This window comes from Dermacentor variabilis, chromosome 2 (assembly GCF_050947875.1).
Source record: "Dermacentor variabilis isolate Ectoservices chromosome 2, ASM5094787v1, whole genome shotgun sequence".
NCBI classification, from domain to species: Eukaryota; Metazoa; Arthropoda; class Arachnida; order Ixodida; family Ixodidae; genus Dermacentor; species Dermacentor variabilis.
Genome location: NC_134569.1, coordinates 31,017,051 through 31,035,269, shown reverse-complemented (window position 1 = coordinate 31,035,269; position 18,219 = coordinate 31,017,051). Strand labels below are relative to the sequence as shown.

Below are 18,219 nucleotides of genomic sequence, written 5' to 3'. Positions count from 1 at the left end.
AAAAAAGGCAATAAAACTATATTTGAGTGAAAATTCATTAGTGTAGTAATTAGCTTATTATTAATTGGTTTTCCCATCTCTCCACAACTGAAACTTCACTTCAGTGTGTCAAAAACACTACTATTGGTTGGTGTGTTTCGCATGCTTAAATCAGCCTTTTGCAATGTCAAACTTGGCATATCAACAATTGCATGTTGGGCATTGTGGGGTTAAAGTGTCCTTGCTCTCGTTTTGTTTACACACACTGAATCATTAAAAGCTTTGGAGATAATGTTTTGATATTCATGCCAAGAGACGCTAAGGATGTAGAAATCAGAATGAGAACAATAGATTAAGCATAATTTTATGTCACTCCACTTTTGCAAGTCTTCTGTAAATACAGTTAAACCTCGATATAACGAACTTCAATATAACGAAATTCTCGATATAACGAAGTATTTAACTTTTCGTAACCTTTTGTCCATAAAACACCATATAGTAAGAACCTCAATATAACGAAATGTGTTTGTATGCGATTTCAATACAACGAAATTTCACTGCCGCCACAAAAGAATGCTGAGGCCGAGACACTGAGTGGAAACTTCCGCGGACGCAGATTGTTAAATGATTAAATTACAAGCAGCTGCTTGCAAACGCACCTCTCAAATCGCGCGCCGCGCTGACAGTGGAAGTGGAGCCGCATCATGTTTCATATCAAGTCCAATTGCGATAAGATCCTATCGCGCCCCGCGAACCGTGTGCTTTAGCTAGTGCGAGTGAAAGTGTGCGAGGGTGAGAAAGAAAGACGGTTGCTTCACGCACGAGTGCCGCCTCCCCGCACGAGCAAAGGGAAATAGGGGGAGGGGAGGGAGCTCGCGAGGGGCGGTGCGGGAGGGGGGTTAAGTTGGCGCGCGTCGCGATTTCTGGCGCACGGCCGAGCGCGCATATATATATACGCAGCCGCGCACTCTGCATTATTAGGTAATCTGCCGCGTGTGTAGAGAGCGGGCGTCCTCAGACGGCGTGGCATCCTGTAACCTGCCTTCCTGCGCGCTTAGTACTGAAAGCTGCGTAATCTCGAGTTTCGGTGACCCGTTGGGGCGAGAGGCAGACGAAGCATTCGCTCCCCGCTGCGGGCGCTTTTCCTGATAACACCGTCCCAGTGCGGGCGACGCTATCAGCCGCGGGGGCGAAGTGCACGCGAAAGAGTGGCTGGCTTCGTTTATTTCGTATCGCCGACGTGAAGATATCGTCGACGTACGTGGCATGAAACCGTACCATACGTCGCTGACTCCCAAATTTATCAAAATGAATTGTTTTATTATTGAAATTTGCTTTTTTCGATTGCCCGGTAATTTGGAAATGTGTGCGCTCCCTTTCCATGTGAAAGAAACAAATTCGATCGACGACTGTACTTATTTGCATAAAAGGTCGAATTTTAATACAACGAAATTTCGATATAACGAAGCAAATTGACGATTTTTACCGACTTCGTTATATCGAGGTTTAACTATACAACCGGAACTACTATGAAGTCTAGGTATGTCCGGAGCAAAGAACTACTGCATTAAGCCGAATTCAAGCAGTGAACAACTCTAAGCATCCTGCTCTCTTCTGGCAGCTGTATTTAGAAAAAGGCATATTATTGCATTCAAACTTTATTCAATTCTATGCACTCTTTCTCATTCATTGAAGACAAGTTGCACAGCATGGCTTTAACAAAGACACAGAGTTACAAAAGAAGGCCATGCACACCATCTCTATGTACTTCAAAGTATCAATGCATGGAGGGAAATAGTCATTTTGAGTTAATATGGTATGCAGTGCGACTTGGAGTATCCGAAACAATGCCTAATAATGTGCATTTAGAATTCATTAGAGAGTTTTAGAATAGGGGCTCCAATAGTTTGGGCCCCAAAGAGCTTTGCGGGTGTTAGCGTTGGGGCATGCAGGAGTAGAGAGGTTTAGAATAGGGCTTTGCGTTTGCGGATAGCGTCTTGCACTGACAGCGCCACTGCGGCGTCAAAGAAAAGCTATTAGAAATAATTAAGTAAAACATACCATTTTATGATAGGAATAGTAATTTTAACTTGCATGTATTCACATTTAATTACAATGTAGATGTTATTCTGTAAGCAGCAAACGATTAGTTGCGCTTAGTTTTGAGCAAACCAACTTTACATGCCTCCACCAGCCAAGCTTAGCCGTGTTGGGCCTACGAGCCATAAAATCCACAATTGAATTTGGAATCAGTGGTGTCTAATGAATCAATCTTCATAACGCACACTAGTTGAGAGAAAGCGATAACCGCAGTCACTTCTCCTAGCTTGTGAACTTCACGCGTTACCACGAATCGAACCCAGTTTGGTGCTAGGTTAGAGCCATCGCTTCGATGGGTGCTGCCATGTTTGCTGACGCAAAGCTTTTGGGGCCGCTATTTGGGCTCCCGCTAAATCGGTGAAATAGCGTTCCTAACGCAAAACCCAAATGCAGTTTGCATCTCGCGCATGCGCAGTGGCTTTAACGCTATTTCTTTGGGGCCCCTATTCTAAAACTCTCCATTGAAGATTACTATAAAAATAGAAATATATCCTTGTGTGGAGGATATCATAATGCTAAAATGAATTAAAAACAGCAATGACAAAGAGAGGCTCATTATTCCACTAGAAAGTTTCTTTTCACATTTATGACACTGCCAAGCCTAACCTACCAGTGGTCTGTTGTTAAAACATGCCATTCCGCATACTTTTATCACTTACTAGACTACTACAACTAACAATACAAACACACAAATAATAATATATGCTCTAAATCCCTTCCTATTCGGTTTTGACAATCCTCAGGCTTTCTCTTGGTGCCAGCGCGCACCAACCTTTACTAAGGGCTCAGTATAAAAGTTGATTCTCTCTCTCTCTAAGCATTGAATCCCTTGGTGCGGTGTGTGCAGTCACTTCTTCATCAGTGATAGAATCCTCATCCAGGAGGAAAGTATATTTTCACCCATGCTAACTGCTGCTCACCCACACGAAGGGGGAAAAGGAGGCATAAAACAAAATGTACACGTTTCCAGTAAAACCTCCATATTTCAAGCCCCTCATATATCACAAGGCCAGCTTAACTTATCAGCAGTAGAGGCAGGGTCTCTAGTGACAACACCATGAGCTATTCCCCACTGTACTCTCAGTCAAGTCACAAGGCCATAAAAAACCTGTAGTAGCAATAAAGTGAATACAACATGCAAGCACTGCTGACTGATGGAAGGAACATTTTATTTTTGAGATTATTTTTATTGAGAAAAAAGAAAGGAAATGTAAGAAACACAAAACTTCCCTCTGATATCTGGTGTTCACTGTCTCACCAGAGTCAGTGCCGCACAGCTTCTACATTATATTCAAATGTGCAAGGCAAAGCAAGCCCAACGTAAGGATGTAATCATCATTCTATGTTAGCAGCACTGACCTCGCTGCTTCTCTCCACTCCATCTCATCCCCTTCAGCGCAAAGGATCTCCATCTCGCTGAACAGCGGATGTGCTTCGTGTAGGCCATCTTCTTCCTCTCCGAGGATAAAGTGGACCCGCTCCGCTGGGGGAGTAACTGCATGTCGAACACAAACACACCAGTGTGCATATATAATCCATGGCAAATGGGCAGACAGCTATCTAAAAAGAGGACCAAATAACCAGTGCAGCTTGTACAAGAATAGTGCAGACAGAGCAGGACATACAGTATATTAAGAATGTGAGCAGGGAATTGTTTCTTACAAACAATTACCTGCAAGTGTACATAACCATGAAGGACTTGGTGAGACTTCACATAACTGAAGGGAAAGCATTTGCCACAACAGAATGGCAATTTTTGTAGTACTACTTTTCTGTAGTGCCTACGCGTGTCCATGATTGATGGGCTGGCACTGCCTATTCCCTTGAATATGCACAGAGAAGTCTTCTGTCTTACTTTTTTTTTCCACTACTACGCAGTCTTTCAATTGACAGTCAGGAGTTTGTGTTGTCCTTTTTGTTTTTATGTCTGTGTGTTGTACACCTGCCTTTCCATACCACGATTGCGCAAATAAGATTGTATGGCATTGTGTTCAACTTCGCAAGCAAACTCGCAAAACATTAGCCTACTCTTATGGGCTAGAAACCATCAGTTTCATTTAACCTTTAGGATGCCACGGTTGACATCTTTAGATTAGAATCCTTCACACAAAGCACAGATTGTGCATCCAATCAGAGAAAACTGACATTCTCGTGAGACTGCATGAGCAGTAGCCCTGTGTGGTTCAAATAGCCACCTCACACCCGCATACAGCAGTCTAGTTGGGAGAGGCTACTTTCTATGTGGTCCCAATCGCCAAACGCACAAGTCAAAAGAAATCAACCAGATCCCATCTATTTGCAGGCTCCCCTTTCAGTTGCCCCCATGAACTCTCACTGCCCGCACCCCCCTCCGCCCCAATTGAGTCCCTTGAACTTCCTGCCCTCAGATAAGTGACTCTAGATGAGATTTAATAGCCAGCGCCATTCGCACACAATTGGAGCCTTAGAACTGAGAGAAATGAAAATAGTAGCCGAGTGCCTTGATGCAAGCACTAGACACTGGCAGAGCAAAACTGATCGGTTGCAAAATACACGAGGTGCAACAGCTCATATTTAATGTACCTTTAAGCATAAGTACACAAGCCATGGCTACCACAAAAAGGAAAAAGGAAAAGAAAGAAGAAATGAATTTCTTCACAAGTGTAGGTCTATAGCACAGAAATGAGAAATGTGCCACAGCCATTTTCACCTGCGTGCCTAGGCTGCAGCAAAGTTCAGCTTCTCTGTACTTTTGCTCGACCATGTGTGCAAGAAAGTTGGACATGCTACAAACGTATCGACATGCTGATTCTACCATAGCCATGTGATACATAAATGGGGTAGACTCTATGACACTTTCTCCAAATGCAGCCGCCTTCACTTCCTCCCATCTCACTATTAATCTCATTTTGTCATTGGAAACATGCTCAATCAAGACCAGTCCAGCAAATGACACTTAATTGTGACTTTTGTCCAGTCATAAGAAACCATGCACAGCCACTTTTCTTGTTTTGTTTCTTTTTGTCGATTACCAACAATGGCTTCAGCTTAACCATTCAAATCAACCAGTGATGGTTCTCATACCTAGTGACACCCTAGTGCATTTGATGAAAGCTTCTGGAGGCTGCAACATAATAATGCACCATAATTTACTTCCTGCAGTTAAAACGTTTATGCAAGAAATCAGACACAGAGAAGGTGCTAGAAAGCTTCCTTCCTGTCTGTCTTTCCCAATGTCTTTCCTGTCTGTCAGATTTCTTGCACAAACTTTAAAGAACGGTAAAAAATTGTATCAGTCAACAAGCATGCATTTCTGCATTGAATTGCGCAAGACAGTGGCGTAGCCAGGGGGTGACACACTGGGCACATGCCTCCGCTCCTTCCCCTCCCTGGAATTTCTGTATTAGTATGCAGTATACCCTGCACCGTTCCTCCCTCCTTCATTCGTTCCTGCCCCGGTCAAGAGGGTGCCCTCCCTCCACCCACCGAAAAATATTTCTGGCTATGCCACTGGTGTAACGTATAAGAAGATGTGAATGGGGGTGGGCGCTGCAGAGTTAGGACACTAAAGCATCTTCGTTAAAAAATATTGATTTTACTGGTGGTTGCAACATAATATCAAACTGATGTATTTATTAGTGCCGAAGTTGTACAACTTAGCTGCTCTGCAAAGTTATGTGATAGCCAGAAACTCCTGTCCACAGGCCACATTTACATTTATAATCAAAAGCCTCTATAAGCCATTTCACAATTTCAGTGCTTTCAGCTCCGATCATTCAGAGAGGGAGAGGTAAATGAGAGCTTAGTTAGAATAGTTCCTTCTTTTATTCCAGTGAAATTTTTTCACCACCGATCGCTATGGCGCCATGCTGCCTATCGGCCAAGGTACCACTGAAATGCTCCCAACCGATGGTAAAGCACTTCGGGTGGCCCGTGTGGCCCGCATAGCCAGCACCCCCTCGCCACCCGCACTGTTTTTGGACTCAGACGAGCGGTGGCCAACGTCGGCCCATTCCAGCCACGACCGGCTTTAAAGCCGGTCGTGATTCCAGCAGTGCTGCCAACTCTGGAGAAATTTTCCTAGATCTAGGGATTTTTGTGTTTTCTAGGGAAATAGGGAAACAAATCTAAATCTTAGGAAATTTCATGCCAGGACACTGAAACAGCAAAACCACTGATGTGGCGGTGAGTTTTGACTTCAGTCACTTGCAAATTACCTTCGCATTAGCACGTGAACTATTACTATTGATCGGAAAACAGCGCTGTGAATGCACTTCACCCAGTAAATGACAGTGTGTGGATGCTAGGCCATGTAACGAAGTAGTGCTACTGCAATTTTGTCATTCATACCACTTTAACGGGGCTGCCAATGTATGCTCTGAATAATAATCAGGCTCTAAGTGGACACATATACCTAGCACCGAGCATGACACTGCAGTCGTACCACTAAACAGTGGAATACACATGTGTATACTAAAATCACTGGGAACTGCCCATAGGCAGAGCAGCGTTGGAGAGAATCCCAGTGGTCATGTGCTTGGGGGGGGTTTCGCTTTGGAGGAAAGGTAAAAAATAGACACGTAGCTTCGTGCTTCACAAGAAATGACACGTAAGCGCGCGCATACATGTTGTGGTGCTATGTCAGTACACGGCATTCAGAAAAATCCTTCACACCTTTCACATTTGTGTCTTGAAGTGGCACACTGTTGTGACACTGTTACATTCTGTATGGTGAGTCCAGTGTCCATCTTCTGTACAATTCGAATAAGGTTCCGTGTAACCTTGGCACTTTGGTCTAGGTGCAAAACAACTTTGGACAGCAACAAAGTGTTTACATATTCTGTGAATATGACTTCAAGTAAAAGACTCTGTCGTTGGCATTACAACTTGCACTGCAGCATCATTTCAGCTTGAGCCCCGCGAGTTCATTACGTGAATATTTTGAGCCTCTCTATATAAATTCAAAGGTTCAATTAAATTTAAACTACAAGATTTCCAGCGTATTTGCATAGCACAAATGAAATTTTTTCGTTATAGAAATTATATTTGCAGGCTGAACAACTAACATTTGCAAGAATATCTAGGGAAACCTAGGGCAATCTTTTATGCGAGTTACGGGAAACTGGCTTCGGGAGTTGTCGGCACTGCATTCCAGTTTGACCCTAGAGTTTAGTGTAAATTGCTACCTTTGGTAGCACATGCTGTAACTCCAGGTTAAACACTGCACCGAGCATTGCAGCCGAGCGATGAACTTACCTGATCGGTGGTTGCCGTCGCCGGCGGCGCCTTCGTCCTTGCGGGCGTGACCATTCTTGTGGTGGTGCCGGTGGTGCCTGCGGTGGCCGCGCCGGCGGTAACCAGGCACGTGCAACCCAACATACACCGTGTGAGCTCGGTGACCTGCGGTTCACAATCGACATCGCGCCACATCGCCGCGGGTAAGAGACGTCAAAAACACAAAAGTGCGGCTGACCGCGGCAACATGTGAAGTCACACAATATGTGAAGGAGCCCGTTTAGACAAGGTACTAAGTGAAAATAAACCAATATATTTTGGGGCACATTTTCTTTCCTTTGCTTTTTTTTTTTTTTTTGGAAAAGGGTATTTCAAAACTTGTAAACGATAGTTTCAGATCACATACTATTAAGACGTGACTTTGCAAATGACTATAAACCTGGATGATAAAGCTTCACATGACACTAGGACAGACATAGTTCTAATTAGGTGTTTTCGCCCCATACCTTTATTTCTCTCTCTCCTTTTTATATGTAAGAGGTTAATAGCTACACTATATGTTAACTCTGGCAAAAGCAAGCATGCAATAAAACAAGTCTTGTCGCGGAAATAAGGTATGAAAGAGAATGTGGTGCAATTTACACACACATACACACAAAAGTCAATGTTACTTAAGCAACGCATCTTACATATGTAATGTCCCGCAGATAAAAATTTTGGTGTCCAACTTACACAGAGAGTGGGGGGATCTCAGTAAAATTTGTACAGTGCATTCTAGTGCGTGGGCAATCTGCCCGTTTGTCAAATGGTGTGCGCACTCCAAATCCGTGCGCTCGAGCGGATCCCTTAGACAGGGCTGGCTTGCCCGACGTCATGATGTGGGCAAGAGGAGCAGCAGCGCATGCCAGTTGCCAGCATCTTGAAAATTCGTTTTTTACTGCGAAGCTGTATACCTCTACCTCCCAAGGAAATTTTCGTGTCATTGACGTGGTAAGCAGAAACCCCCCATACGTGAGCCGATTCCGAAGATAGTGCAATACCGGCCCGACCCGCAGCGGAGATAAAGCAGGCGTTAAGCACTTCCCATACGTGGGCCGATCCCGAAGATAGTGCAATGCGGGGCTGTCCCGCAGCGGAGGTGAAGCAGGCGTTAAGCACTCCCCATACGTGGACCGATCCCGAAGATAGTGCAATATGCCGGGCCGACCCGCGGCGGAGGTGCAATTCGCCATTAAGGGGCCCACATACACAGCTTCGCGGGTCATCCTTCTTCACAGAGTGGATGGGCACTGAGTTTTTTAAAACAAAATTCAGCAGCTTATCGGGAGCGTTGAAGCGCGCGCCGTCCAAGATAAGCATTCATTATATGGTACTCGATCAGTCCCACGCTCACCTTCAAAGTCCTTGTCCGTGTAGCTTGGGTGAGAGGTCAGGGCTCCCGGGTCCTTGGGAGCTTCGTCCTGGTTTCCCATCTCCATCTTCTTCTGCTTCTGCCACGGTCTGCGCAGAAGAGGTGACGGGTCATTACACAACTTATTACAAAGCAGCTTCTGATATACGGACGATCACTGCACTGCTGCAGCTACGCAAAGTTATTGTGTCAACTTTCCCGCGCCCTATTTCTTTCCTGCGGTCACGTAGTTTATCCATCCCGTATCACGACAACTATGGAATGTAGTTCATTCCTTTAAGAAACAGAAAAAGAAAGAACGAAACGGCGCCTTGCAGTGCATACTTGGTACAACAGCTTCCAAAACGAAACAACTTCGAACTCGTTTCGTTAGCCCATTTTACGTGCACTACTGCGTGACCCGACGTCGCGTTTGGCGCCGTTCTTCTGGAAACTGAAATCGAAACTTTACCTACGATGTTTCTGCGCTGCCATGGAGTTTAGGATGCGTGCTGCAGTCTATAGTGTACACAGCTTTTTCGCTCCGGTTCGGCGAAAACGCTTTATTTTAAGTTCAGCTCAATCTGGAGCGAAAAAATAGCGGTTCAAACCGGCCTATGATCGTTTGAGTTAAGCAGCACAAATTAATTTGGTGCAAAGACTCACCGGTGCTGCACGGAAAGGGTGAAAAAATTATATGCGTGCTGTTCCTTGTGCCGCGTACGCGCCCACGTACACATTTTCATTTAAATTTCACGCACAAAACGCCAGCTTAATCGAGTGCCAGCTACTACTAACCGCCGTAATCTCTGACGTCACGAGCAGATGTCGCGTGAATCATACTAAGAAGAACAAGGTGTAGCCACCCGTCTACTAGAAGCATAGGCCATCCGTAATACGTAAATGACACTTACATTTTTCGTTGACAGAAAATAATGCAAAAATATGTCTCTTTTTTTTTTTTTTCAGAGAAGAGAAACAATACCTAGCCAGTAGCAAGCAGGGATAATGGCATCAGGTGGATTTAGCTTTCGGCCATAAACCCAATATCTGAGCTCAACATAGCATGGTTTACGGAACTGCAGCGGACAGCGCGGCGGCACGAGAAATGCGGGCATGCCGAGCTGATATATATATATATATATATATATATATATATATATATATATATATATATATATATATATATATATATATATATATATATATATATATATATATATATTCCGAACTGGTTTTCCCCGTGGCACTTCAGCGGAAATGTTGCACGCCTCACCGTCAGCCAATCCGACAAAGAGTGAACGCTGGCGGAAGCGACGCCCAGCCACAACCTACACACACTAAATATATATCGCGATGGAGAAGTCCGGTTGGCAGTTGTAGCCACAAAAGATGCAATCGAGAGTCGGTAAAGTCCGCGAAGAGGAAGAGGCGCTATTTTCTACGGCTCTTTGGGGACCACGCCTCAGCGCCAAAGTCCGCGGCCGATCGAGTTGAAGTTGCCGTGCCACAGCCGTTCCTGTCACCGGAATGGGCAAACGCGTGAGCGATGCATTGGCGACAAAGCGAGCAGCTCCGCCTGAACTGCCGTTACAAGAATTAAGAAGGCCGCAGTGGCCCGGCAACCGCGATGTCGAGCTCATATTTGTGGGCGTGTTGGCCCGAGTTCCTCTCGAGCTCTCAATTTAAGATACAAGCTGCGCGCGTGAGATCCGTGACGCAGGCCGCACACCGTAAGGCCGCCTTTCCATTCCGGAATATATCGCATCGAACACGTAGCTGTTGGTAAGTGTGTGCAGCGCCTCGAAAAGCCGCAAGTTACGGCTCTGTTTTATGCAGCGGCGTGAGAAACACGGAGCAGAGCACAGGCCGCCCGTCGTGGCTTGAACAAGAAACTAAGGAGCGCCTGAAAAAGCGTGGCCAATGCACAAGCTCTATCACTCGATTCCGCTTGGACCTAAGCGCGTCCATATTGCGCTGTTTTCAAGGGGCCAAACGATAGGCAAACATATTCAGCAACATCAAACCAAAATAGTACAGCCTCGTCCAACGTGTGTTTGTCACCTTCGATATAGCATGCTCGAGCATTCGAACCGCGTAAACGGCACGGGTGCACTCCGCGTACTCACGAAAAGAGAAATCGAAAGAGCAAAACGCGAAAAAGAAATCTCGAAAACCTATCAGGTCCCTAAATGCGTTTCTCTTCGCTTCTCTTGACAGCAAGTGATGCGAGTTTCTCGATAACGCGGTTCGATCAGTTAGTGTGACATTACCAAAAGCTTCTGCGCATGTGCTTCATTTGGCTTGGTAGAAAACAAGTCACTCGTAATTACCTGCAGCCTGTGTACCGCGTTAAGCTTTTATTTTTGTTCATTATTACAAAGCTTGCCCTGCGGCATAAAACGTTTGGTGCATATACGTTACACAGTTAGTCCCAGCTAACTTCAGCCAGAGTTTAAGAATATGCAAATGCCGCGCAGCTGGACAGAACAAAGGCAATGCTGTTTGCCGTCAGTTGGAGATACTCAAACTATATTTTTTTTTCATTCCGCCCAATTAGATAATCAGTCCTAATTAATTGATCAACTTCTCCAATATTATATATAATTATATGCAAAGTGTCAATGACAACGTTGTAGAGCGACACGAAAAACTCCCGATACAACTTTCTGTTGCTCAATACGTGCTACATAAGAGTGTTTTTCCGAGCGTGAAAGAAGCCCGCGAATGCACGCATAGTGCCTCAAGCGGCCAGTCGCACGGCAATTTTGCGTGCATTTGCGGACTTTTTTCACGCTCGGAAAAAAACACTTTTACGTAGCACGTATCAAGAAAGCTGTATCGGGAGTTTTTCGTGTCGCTCTACAACGTTGTCACTGACACTCCGCATACAATTATAATATTTGAGAAGTTGATCAATTAATTAGGACTGATTATCTAATTGGGCGGAATGAAAAAAATTGTTTGAGTATCTCCAAGTAACGGCAAATAGCATTACCTTTGTTCTGTCCAGCTGCCCGGCATTTGCATATCTTAAAGCTCTGGCTAAACTTAGCTGGGTCACCCTGTACACATGAATAGTTCGCTGTGCCCGATGAAATTTAACAAGGATCTATGGTGTGGAGCACAGACCCGGGTGTAGTCCCACTTTCGACAGGTACACTCTAAAATAATTAACAACCCTAAAAGTGAAAAAGGGTGTAAATGTGTCTATAACACACAACCCTCGGGTGTCCGTTGTATAAATCACACCCTAAGGGTGTGAGTTATAGACACATTTACACCCTTTTTTTACGTTTAAGGGTGTAAATTATTTTACCGTGTACGTGGCGGCGCCTCGAGCGCAGTCCTTGACGAGCGTAGAGCTTCTTGTGCTGCGGCGTCCTTTCGCCGGTTTCACCACGTTCTCCCGCGTGCGCCCTCTTCACGCCGGTAAGCGGTACCAGCCGTACCAGCGCAGCGCGTGATCGTGCCCATCTCACTCGCAGTTCGACGCGGGCGAGTGTACTCCCGATTCTCGAGCGGAAGCCCGCTGCCAGATCGAGGCGTCGCCGCGCGTCCCGAGAAGCTCGTCTCTCCGTCCGTACACCGATCACGCGCGCGTCTAATCTCCCTTCCACTCAGAAAGCGGCGAGGCCGCTAAGGCCGGTCGCGACGAGCAGCTGCACTCTCGGCGACATCTCTGCGGCGATTACGCGCCAACCGGAAAGAAAAGCAGCGAAAACGCCGAAGTGGATAAACAGGCTTTGCATTTGAAGCGGACGCACGCGTACGGACGGCGCTCAAAATGTGACGTGGTATAACGGCGAAGCCGCCCCTGACGTCGCGCTCAGGTCACCCTTTATACAGTGAGGGCCGCATCGCCTCCACGCAGCAACAGCGACCGCGGCGGGCTACAAAGACCGGATCGACTGCATATGAGGAAGTTAGTTTTCGTGCATGCGTGCCTGTGTGTGCGTGTGTGAGGCGGCCATGTTCTCGTCTTTCGGAGCGAAGCCTTCTTGGCAAGCCCTCCCGGATTTTCCCGATTGTGGCTGCCACCTGCTGTCTTGCCGAATAGTTCACGCTTAAAAGAAAAAAAAATTACGTGCCCGATGGCGGTATCGAACCTCGGTCCCCCATCACAGCAACTCCATGCTCCAACTATAAGGCCAATCTCTCTCTCTCTCTCTCATCCATTCTTATTGCACACACACGGATCATCAACCATTAGGCCATAATCAAACTACTTTCGTTGCCAGCGCCAACAAGCTCCTTGAGATGATCGTGTCGTGCGTCATATAGCGTGCGTAGCGCGAGAGAGCATCTGCGCGCTCCATTTTCCTTTACGTCAAAGACGCACGAGTTAAGTGGGAAAATTTATAGCATTTGATTACCCGCTTCATGCAGGAAAGCTTCGCTTCACATGGATTCGAAGATGTGCGTTGGATCTGCAGGCGTATTAATGCGAAACATTATTAGCCTCATTCTTGGCACTTTGCGGTATAGGTAGGTTCCTGTCTGGCCTGGCTTTAATAAAATAATAAAAAAAGTGACCGACTCACGAATTTAACCTCTGATATCGAGCACAGCAGCTCGGTGCTCTAACCCGCGATCATCACTTACACTTTACCTGTTCCAAAACCAGCTAGCTCATTGAAACAGTCCGCGCGTGCGTGGCGTGCCACATTCCTGACTTTCTCCGGGACCAGCCCACGTTCCCCAGTACTTTCCTCGCAGCAGCTAACGCTACGTAGAAACTGTGCAACGTTGTACGGACTTCATGATCACAAAATTTAATCATGTTTTAACGTTTCTTCGCGGGAGTACAAATGTCATCGTCGTTTCCGCATATACATCTCGTGATGACGTCACAATCCGCGTTTCTCTCGCTTATGCCTTCGTGCACTATCCATGTAGAACCCAACAATCACCATGTCGTATAAGCTCGCGTCGAACGGCCGGTGTGTGTCTATGGGAAGTGTTGCCGTCGTCGCCATACGATCGTCTTCAACGCGGTCGTCGTCGTGCGGTCGTCTTCATACACCACGTCACACACACACGTACGTTCGCGACTCACACACGCAACTACACACATACACAAACACGTTGGTCGCTCTGGCATCGCTTTGCCGAATCCCAAACAATTATGGATAGCCAGGTACCTACCTACCTGCACAATACTTCGCATAACATCGATTCCCAACATTTTTTTAAAAATATTTTTTACTATTATTTGGCAAAGCTCATGCGGTCCGACACATACACTTCCGCATCCCCGCCCGAAAACGTTATTTATTTACTGAACTCTCTCGTTTCTTATTTCTTTTTATCAGCTTCCAAATTACATGACTAACGGTAGAGGGTACATTATATAATTAAATTTGTAGGTGCACACGCTTAAAGGTAAACAAGGCACGTGTTATACAACACGTTATTAATCAATATAGTATATACCCCATGCACTAGACATGAACTCTTCAAATGAGCAGCTACGATTTTACATGTGGCACTGCACTCGTTTAACTATACTCTAGCTTTATTAGCGGTCGTGAACATACTGTACATGCCTTTATCTTTCTTTATTGGACCCGGCGTCCCTTTCCCCGAAACCATTTTCTTTCTATTTTGATCGGGTACTATTCTACGTAACAATAAGAGTGAATAAGCAGCACCAATTACGTACAGAAGTGCCGCGGGGCACAGCCGACTAGCTCAGCTGCACACGTTTCTCGCCACATCCCTCCTGCTCACCCCGTAGGATACGCCCACCTCCTCGCATCTTTCGTTCATTTTCAACCATGCCCGGAAGCCGGCGTGCAGACGGACACCTTATCGGTGTCTGCACGTCGTCGGATCGCGGCTCCCTTCGGCAGGATTTGTTCCCACGGCTGACTGACGCCGAGATACGGGTATAAGGTAAGAACCGTCAGACTTTGGCGCCCATAGCGCGCAAAAAAAAGAAAGAAAAAAAAAGATGGAAATAAACATGTAGCGCTATAGGGTCGCAGGCGTGCCGCTACCGACGCGCGTTTCGTCTTATGCATAACCAACTGCAGCAAGCAGCTGCTCGAGGCACTGCGATCGATTACGAGCACGCCCCGTTTTAGGCTCGAGTCCGACACCTTTGATGACGCGGTCCTGGAAGCAGTATTTCGGCTCCTTGCCAGCGGACGTGCCTCACGCGACCTCCGCGCACGTGGCCTGCCTCGCCTCGGGTGGCTCTTCTCACGTGACGTCCCCGGACCGCGCTGTACCGCCAGTTCTGCGCCTTCGTTGACGGAAAAAACGCGCGGCTCCCCCTTATCTGCCGCAGAGCGAAGAAGAAAACACGCCGGCACTTCACAGGAAACGGCTGCAGCGAGCAGCTGGGAAACGAAGCGCCATGTGCCGGCTCGCATACTGAGTGTCGCGCGTGTACAACGCACAGCTTCAACGTCAAGTCTCAAATACCGAATCTGTACTGAGGACACGCAAGAAAACGCAGAAGGAAAGCACTTAACCTCGTAGTGTGGTGTGTGTGTGTGCGTGTGTGTGTGCGTGTGTGTGTGTGCGTGTGTGCGTTTGTGTGTGTGCGTATTGCAGATGAACCAATTAACTCGCGCCAAGACTATTTCATTGCAGAACTCCAAAGCGAGAGAGAAGCACCGCATACTGTAACAATTCTTTTCTTTCTGTTCTATTGTATACGTACACTTCGCCGAGTTAATTCCGAAGGAAAACGCGGCGCGCCGCGGCATTCAAACCTGGGGCTCTACGTGCAAAAACTACGATCTGATTATGAGGCATGCCGTGGCGGGGATTAATTTTGATCTTCCTTAACGTGCGCCTTAGTATTAGTACACCAGCGCTTTTGCATTTCGCCATAATCGAAATGCTGCCGGGATCGAACCTGCGACCTCGAGCTCAGCAGCGCAACGCCATATGTAGTTATTGCGCTACCGCGGCGGGTATACCCGCATGTAGCCAATCCAGTACCATACAAAGAACGCTTCTACAAAAAAAAAAATATTTGGTAATACCACCTGGCGCGGCCATGGTTAACATCCCCGTCTAGTAACGTTGCCCTGTCTGTCCTTTTCTCTCTCTCTCTTTGGTGATCGATCTTCGATAATACGTTAATTAGCGCGGCACGTTTAATTAGTGCAGTGTGCAAGTTCGTAAGTAATATGTTCAAAGGCACACGCGCACACACGCTGTCTTCGTACTAAAGCGCACTGAACGGCTACTCTCTGAATCTCAACACTGCGCAGCGCACTGGCAGCTGCGTGTTCCAAACGTGGCGCAATGCGCGTCAGAAATGGTGACGAGGGGATTCGAGAGGAAACCGCGCCGAAAGAAGAACCAACGGGAAGAACAGCGTCCAGAATATTAAAAAAAAAGGAAAGCGGCGGTTGCCGCAACCACGCCCAGCCCCAAGACGCTGACTGCGGACGTCGTTAGGGAGCGCGTGCGCAAGCCTGAGTGCGTCTTTCCTGCGATGACGAAAATAAATAAAAAAAAAACAATGGGGGGGGGGGCGAGATTTTGGGCGGAAAGTGCCCGCTCCTACGCACGTATATTGTACAAGTATACGTGTATGTTTTTGTCGGTAAATATTTTGCTCGCCTTCATTTGCGAAGTAACAGCCAAGTACAACGGGCTTTCCTTGCCCCTAATAACCCATATTCCCTCTCTCTTGGAATGAATGGATACAAAACGTGCGCCAAGAAACAGCCTAGACTTCAAGACCGGCTGTCTTCTCCGTCTTCCTGGGCTTAATGGGAGCAACAGGCGGGCACGCGCAGTGCACTCGTGTATATATACAGTGCGCTCCATGCCCTGCCTGTGTAGGTCAGAAGCGCAGACCTGCAGGACGGCTGTGGAGGAGGAAGTCAGCTGCCTCGCCATGTATAGCGCACGAAATGCGGTCTCGCCCGCAAAGCTTCTTTTACTCGTTTATGTTGGCTGCCTCATTCAGCCCATGCAACAAGGGGCGTTCCCTGCACGAAGAGGGTGCCCCATCTTGCTGAACGTGTGAGCAGGCGAACGACATTCAGCGTCCCAGCACGGTCACGTAAGCAGGCGTTCCGGCAAAGGGGGTAAACGCGGCTCGTCTGCCAAACCCGCAAGTCACGACCGAGGCAGCAAGACAGCTTCTCGTCGTGGCACCGGAACAAACACGACGGGGCGGTCGACGCGAAGTGGCTGACAAGGGACGCACCTATGGGCCTGTCGCTACCGAATCGCAAAACCCAAGTTTCTGCGCCAACGTGTCCTCGTGTCGACCCGTTAACGACTAGCGGCCGACTCGCGTCATGGCAGCCGACGAATCTGCATATCTTGGTATACGACACGCTTTCTATACGCGTTTACTTTGTTTGTTTATACTTCGCAGTGACAAGTTCCTACGCGCTGCAAACACGTACGTGCTGACACACGTTTTTCTCGAGCTTTCAAACACGTGTTCACTAGAGTCCCAGCCTCTGTGGTGGTGGTGGTGGTGGTGGTGGTGGTGGTGGTGGTGGTGGTGGTGGTGGTGGTGGTGGTGGTGGTGGTGGTGGTGATGATGATGATGATGAACCGATGGTAATGTTGATGATGGCATGTTCGCGGTCAGTCGCCGATACCGGGCGACGCCCCAGTCACACGGGCACTTTCAAAGTCCTTAATTGAACCAAAGGTCCTTTAAACTTCAAGGGAGGACGCGCACTGTCACACGGGCTCATCAAAGGAGGCCTATACTCGAAAGAAGCGTTGAGTCATAAAGTTTCATACAATAGTTCTATGCTTTGAGTCGAAGGAGCCCGCGTTTGTCCTTTGAATACTCTTGAGCCTAGAGGGCGTCCGGCAAAAGAAAAGGAAATTCTGTACAAATGCGGAAGTTCAACTTTTTACCTGTTAGAAACAAGTTTCACTGTATTATAGAAGTTTCCAAGCACCGAACGCCGTCGTGACATTCACAATCATGATCACATTCACAATCAGCGCCGGCACGGCCTTTCTCCTGCAGCAGCATCGGCGCAACATGGGCGCCGCGGAGCACGACTGGAGATGTAAGCGGTCGAAAAAAAGAAACTGAAAATTTCGGGGGCGAAAAATTGTGCGCGGAAGGCTTCGTCCGCTGCACAGCGAAGCATTGACGCGTCAGGCGGAAATGAATCGGGCACAGATACAAATGTCGGTCTCGATGCTTGGATGTGAAATCGTGCCTAGATTTTGAAACCGGAAGCTCTGCTGGGACTTTGGTGATCCAGTAATGTAACAATTGCATTCTTTTCAGTGTTAGAGAAATAAATGTGTCGGGTTTTTCATAGCTCTGTGCGCGATTATCTTTCCTTTTTGTTAATTTTCCGTATTTTTCTGGAAAAAAGAAACTTGAAAGAAGCCAGCTTTCTTTCTCGCGCCCCTCAAAATTTCATGAAATTTTACATCTCTAGGCACGACACCACTTCAAGTATTCCTTCCGTACGAATGCCGTTATTTCAGATTGTTGTCACGACACGGTCTTTCTACTCCAGAATTCTTAGGCCCTACCAGCACGGTGAAACTGGCCCACTTCCTGCCTGTCCGGCGGC

General features: G+C 47.1%; 1 protein-coding gene across 11 annotated transcripts in view; it reads right to left on the bottom strand.

The window, feature by feature from the left end:
- Window positions 1-18,219, bottom strand: part of LOC142571609 (sodium-driven chloride bicarbonate exchanger-like) — a 255,889-nt gene that overhangs the window by 59,742 nt on the left and 177,928 nt on the right. For all 11 annotated transcript variants that reach the window (XM_075680117.1, XM_075680116.1, XM_075680118.1 and 8 more), the window contains exons 2-4: window positions 8,687-8,793; window positions 7,315-7,458; window positions 3,439-3,574 (exon numbers count right to left, since the gene is read on the bottom strand). In XM_075680117.1, the coding sequence (XP_075536232.1) occupies window positions 3,439-3,574; window positions 7,315-7,458; window positions 8,687-8,771 (365 nt within the window). In that variant the 5' untranslated portion in view covers window positions 8,772-8,793. The remainder of the gene's footprint in view (window positions 1-3,438; window positions 3,575-7,314; window positions 7,459-8,686; window positions 8,794-18,219) is intronic.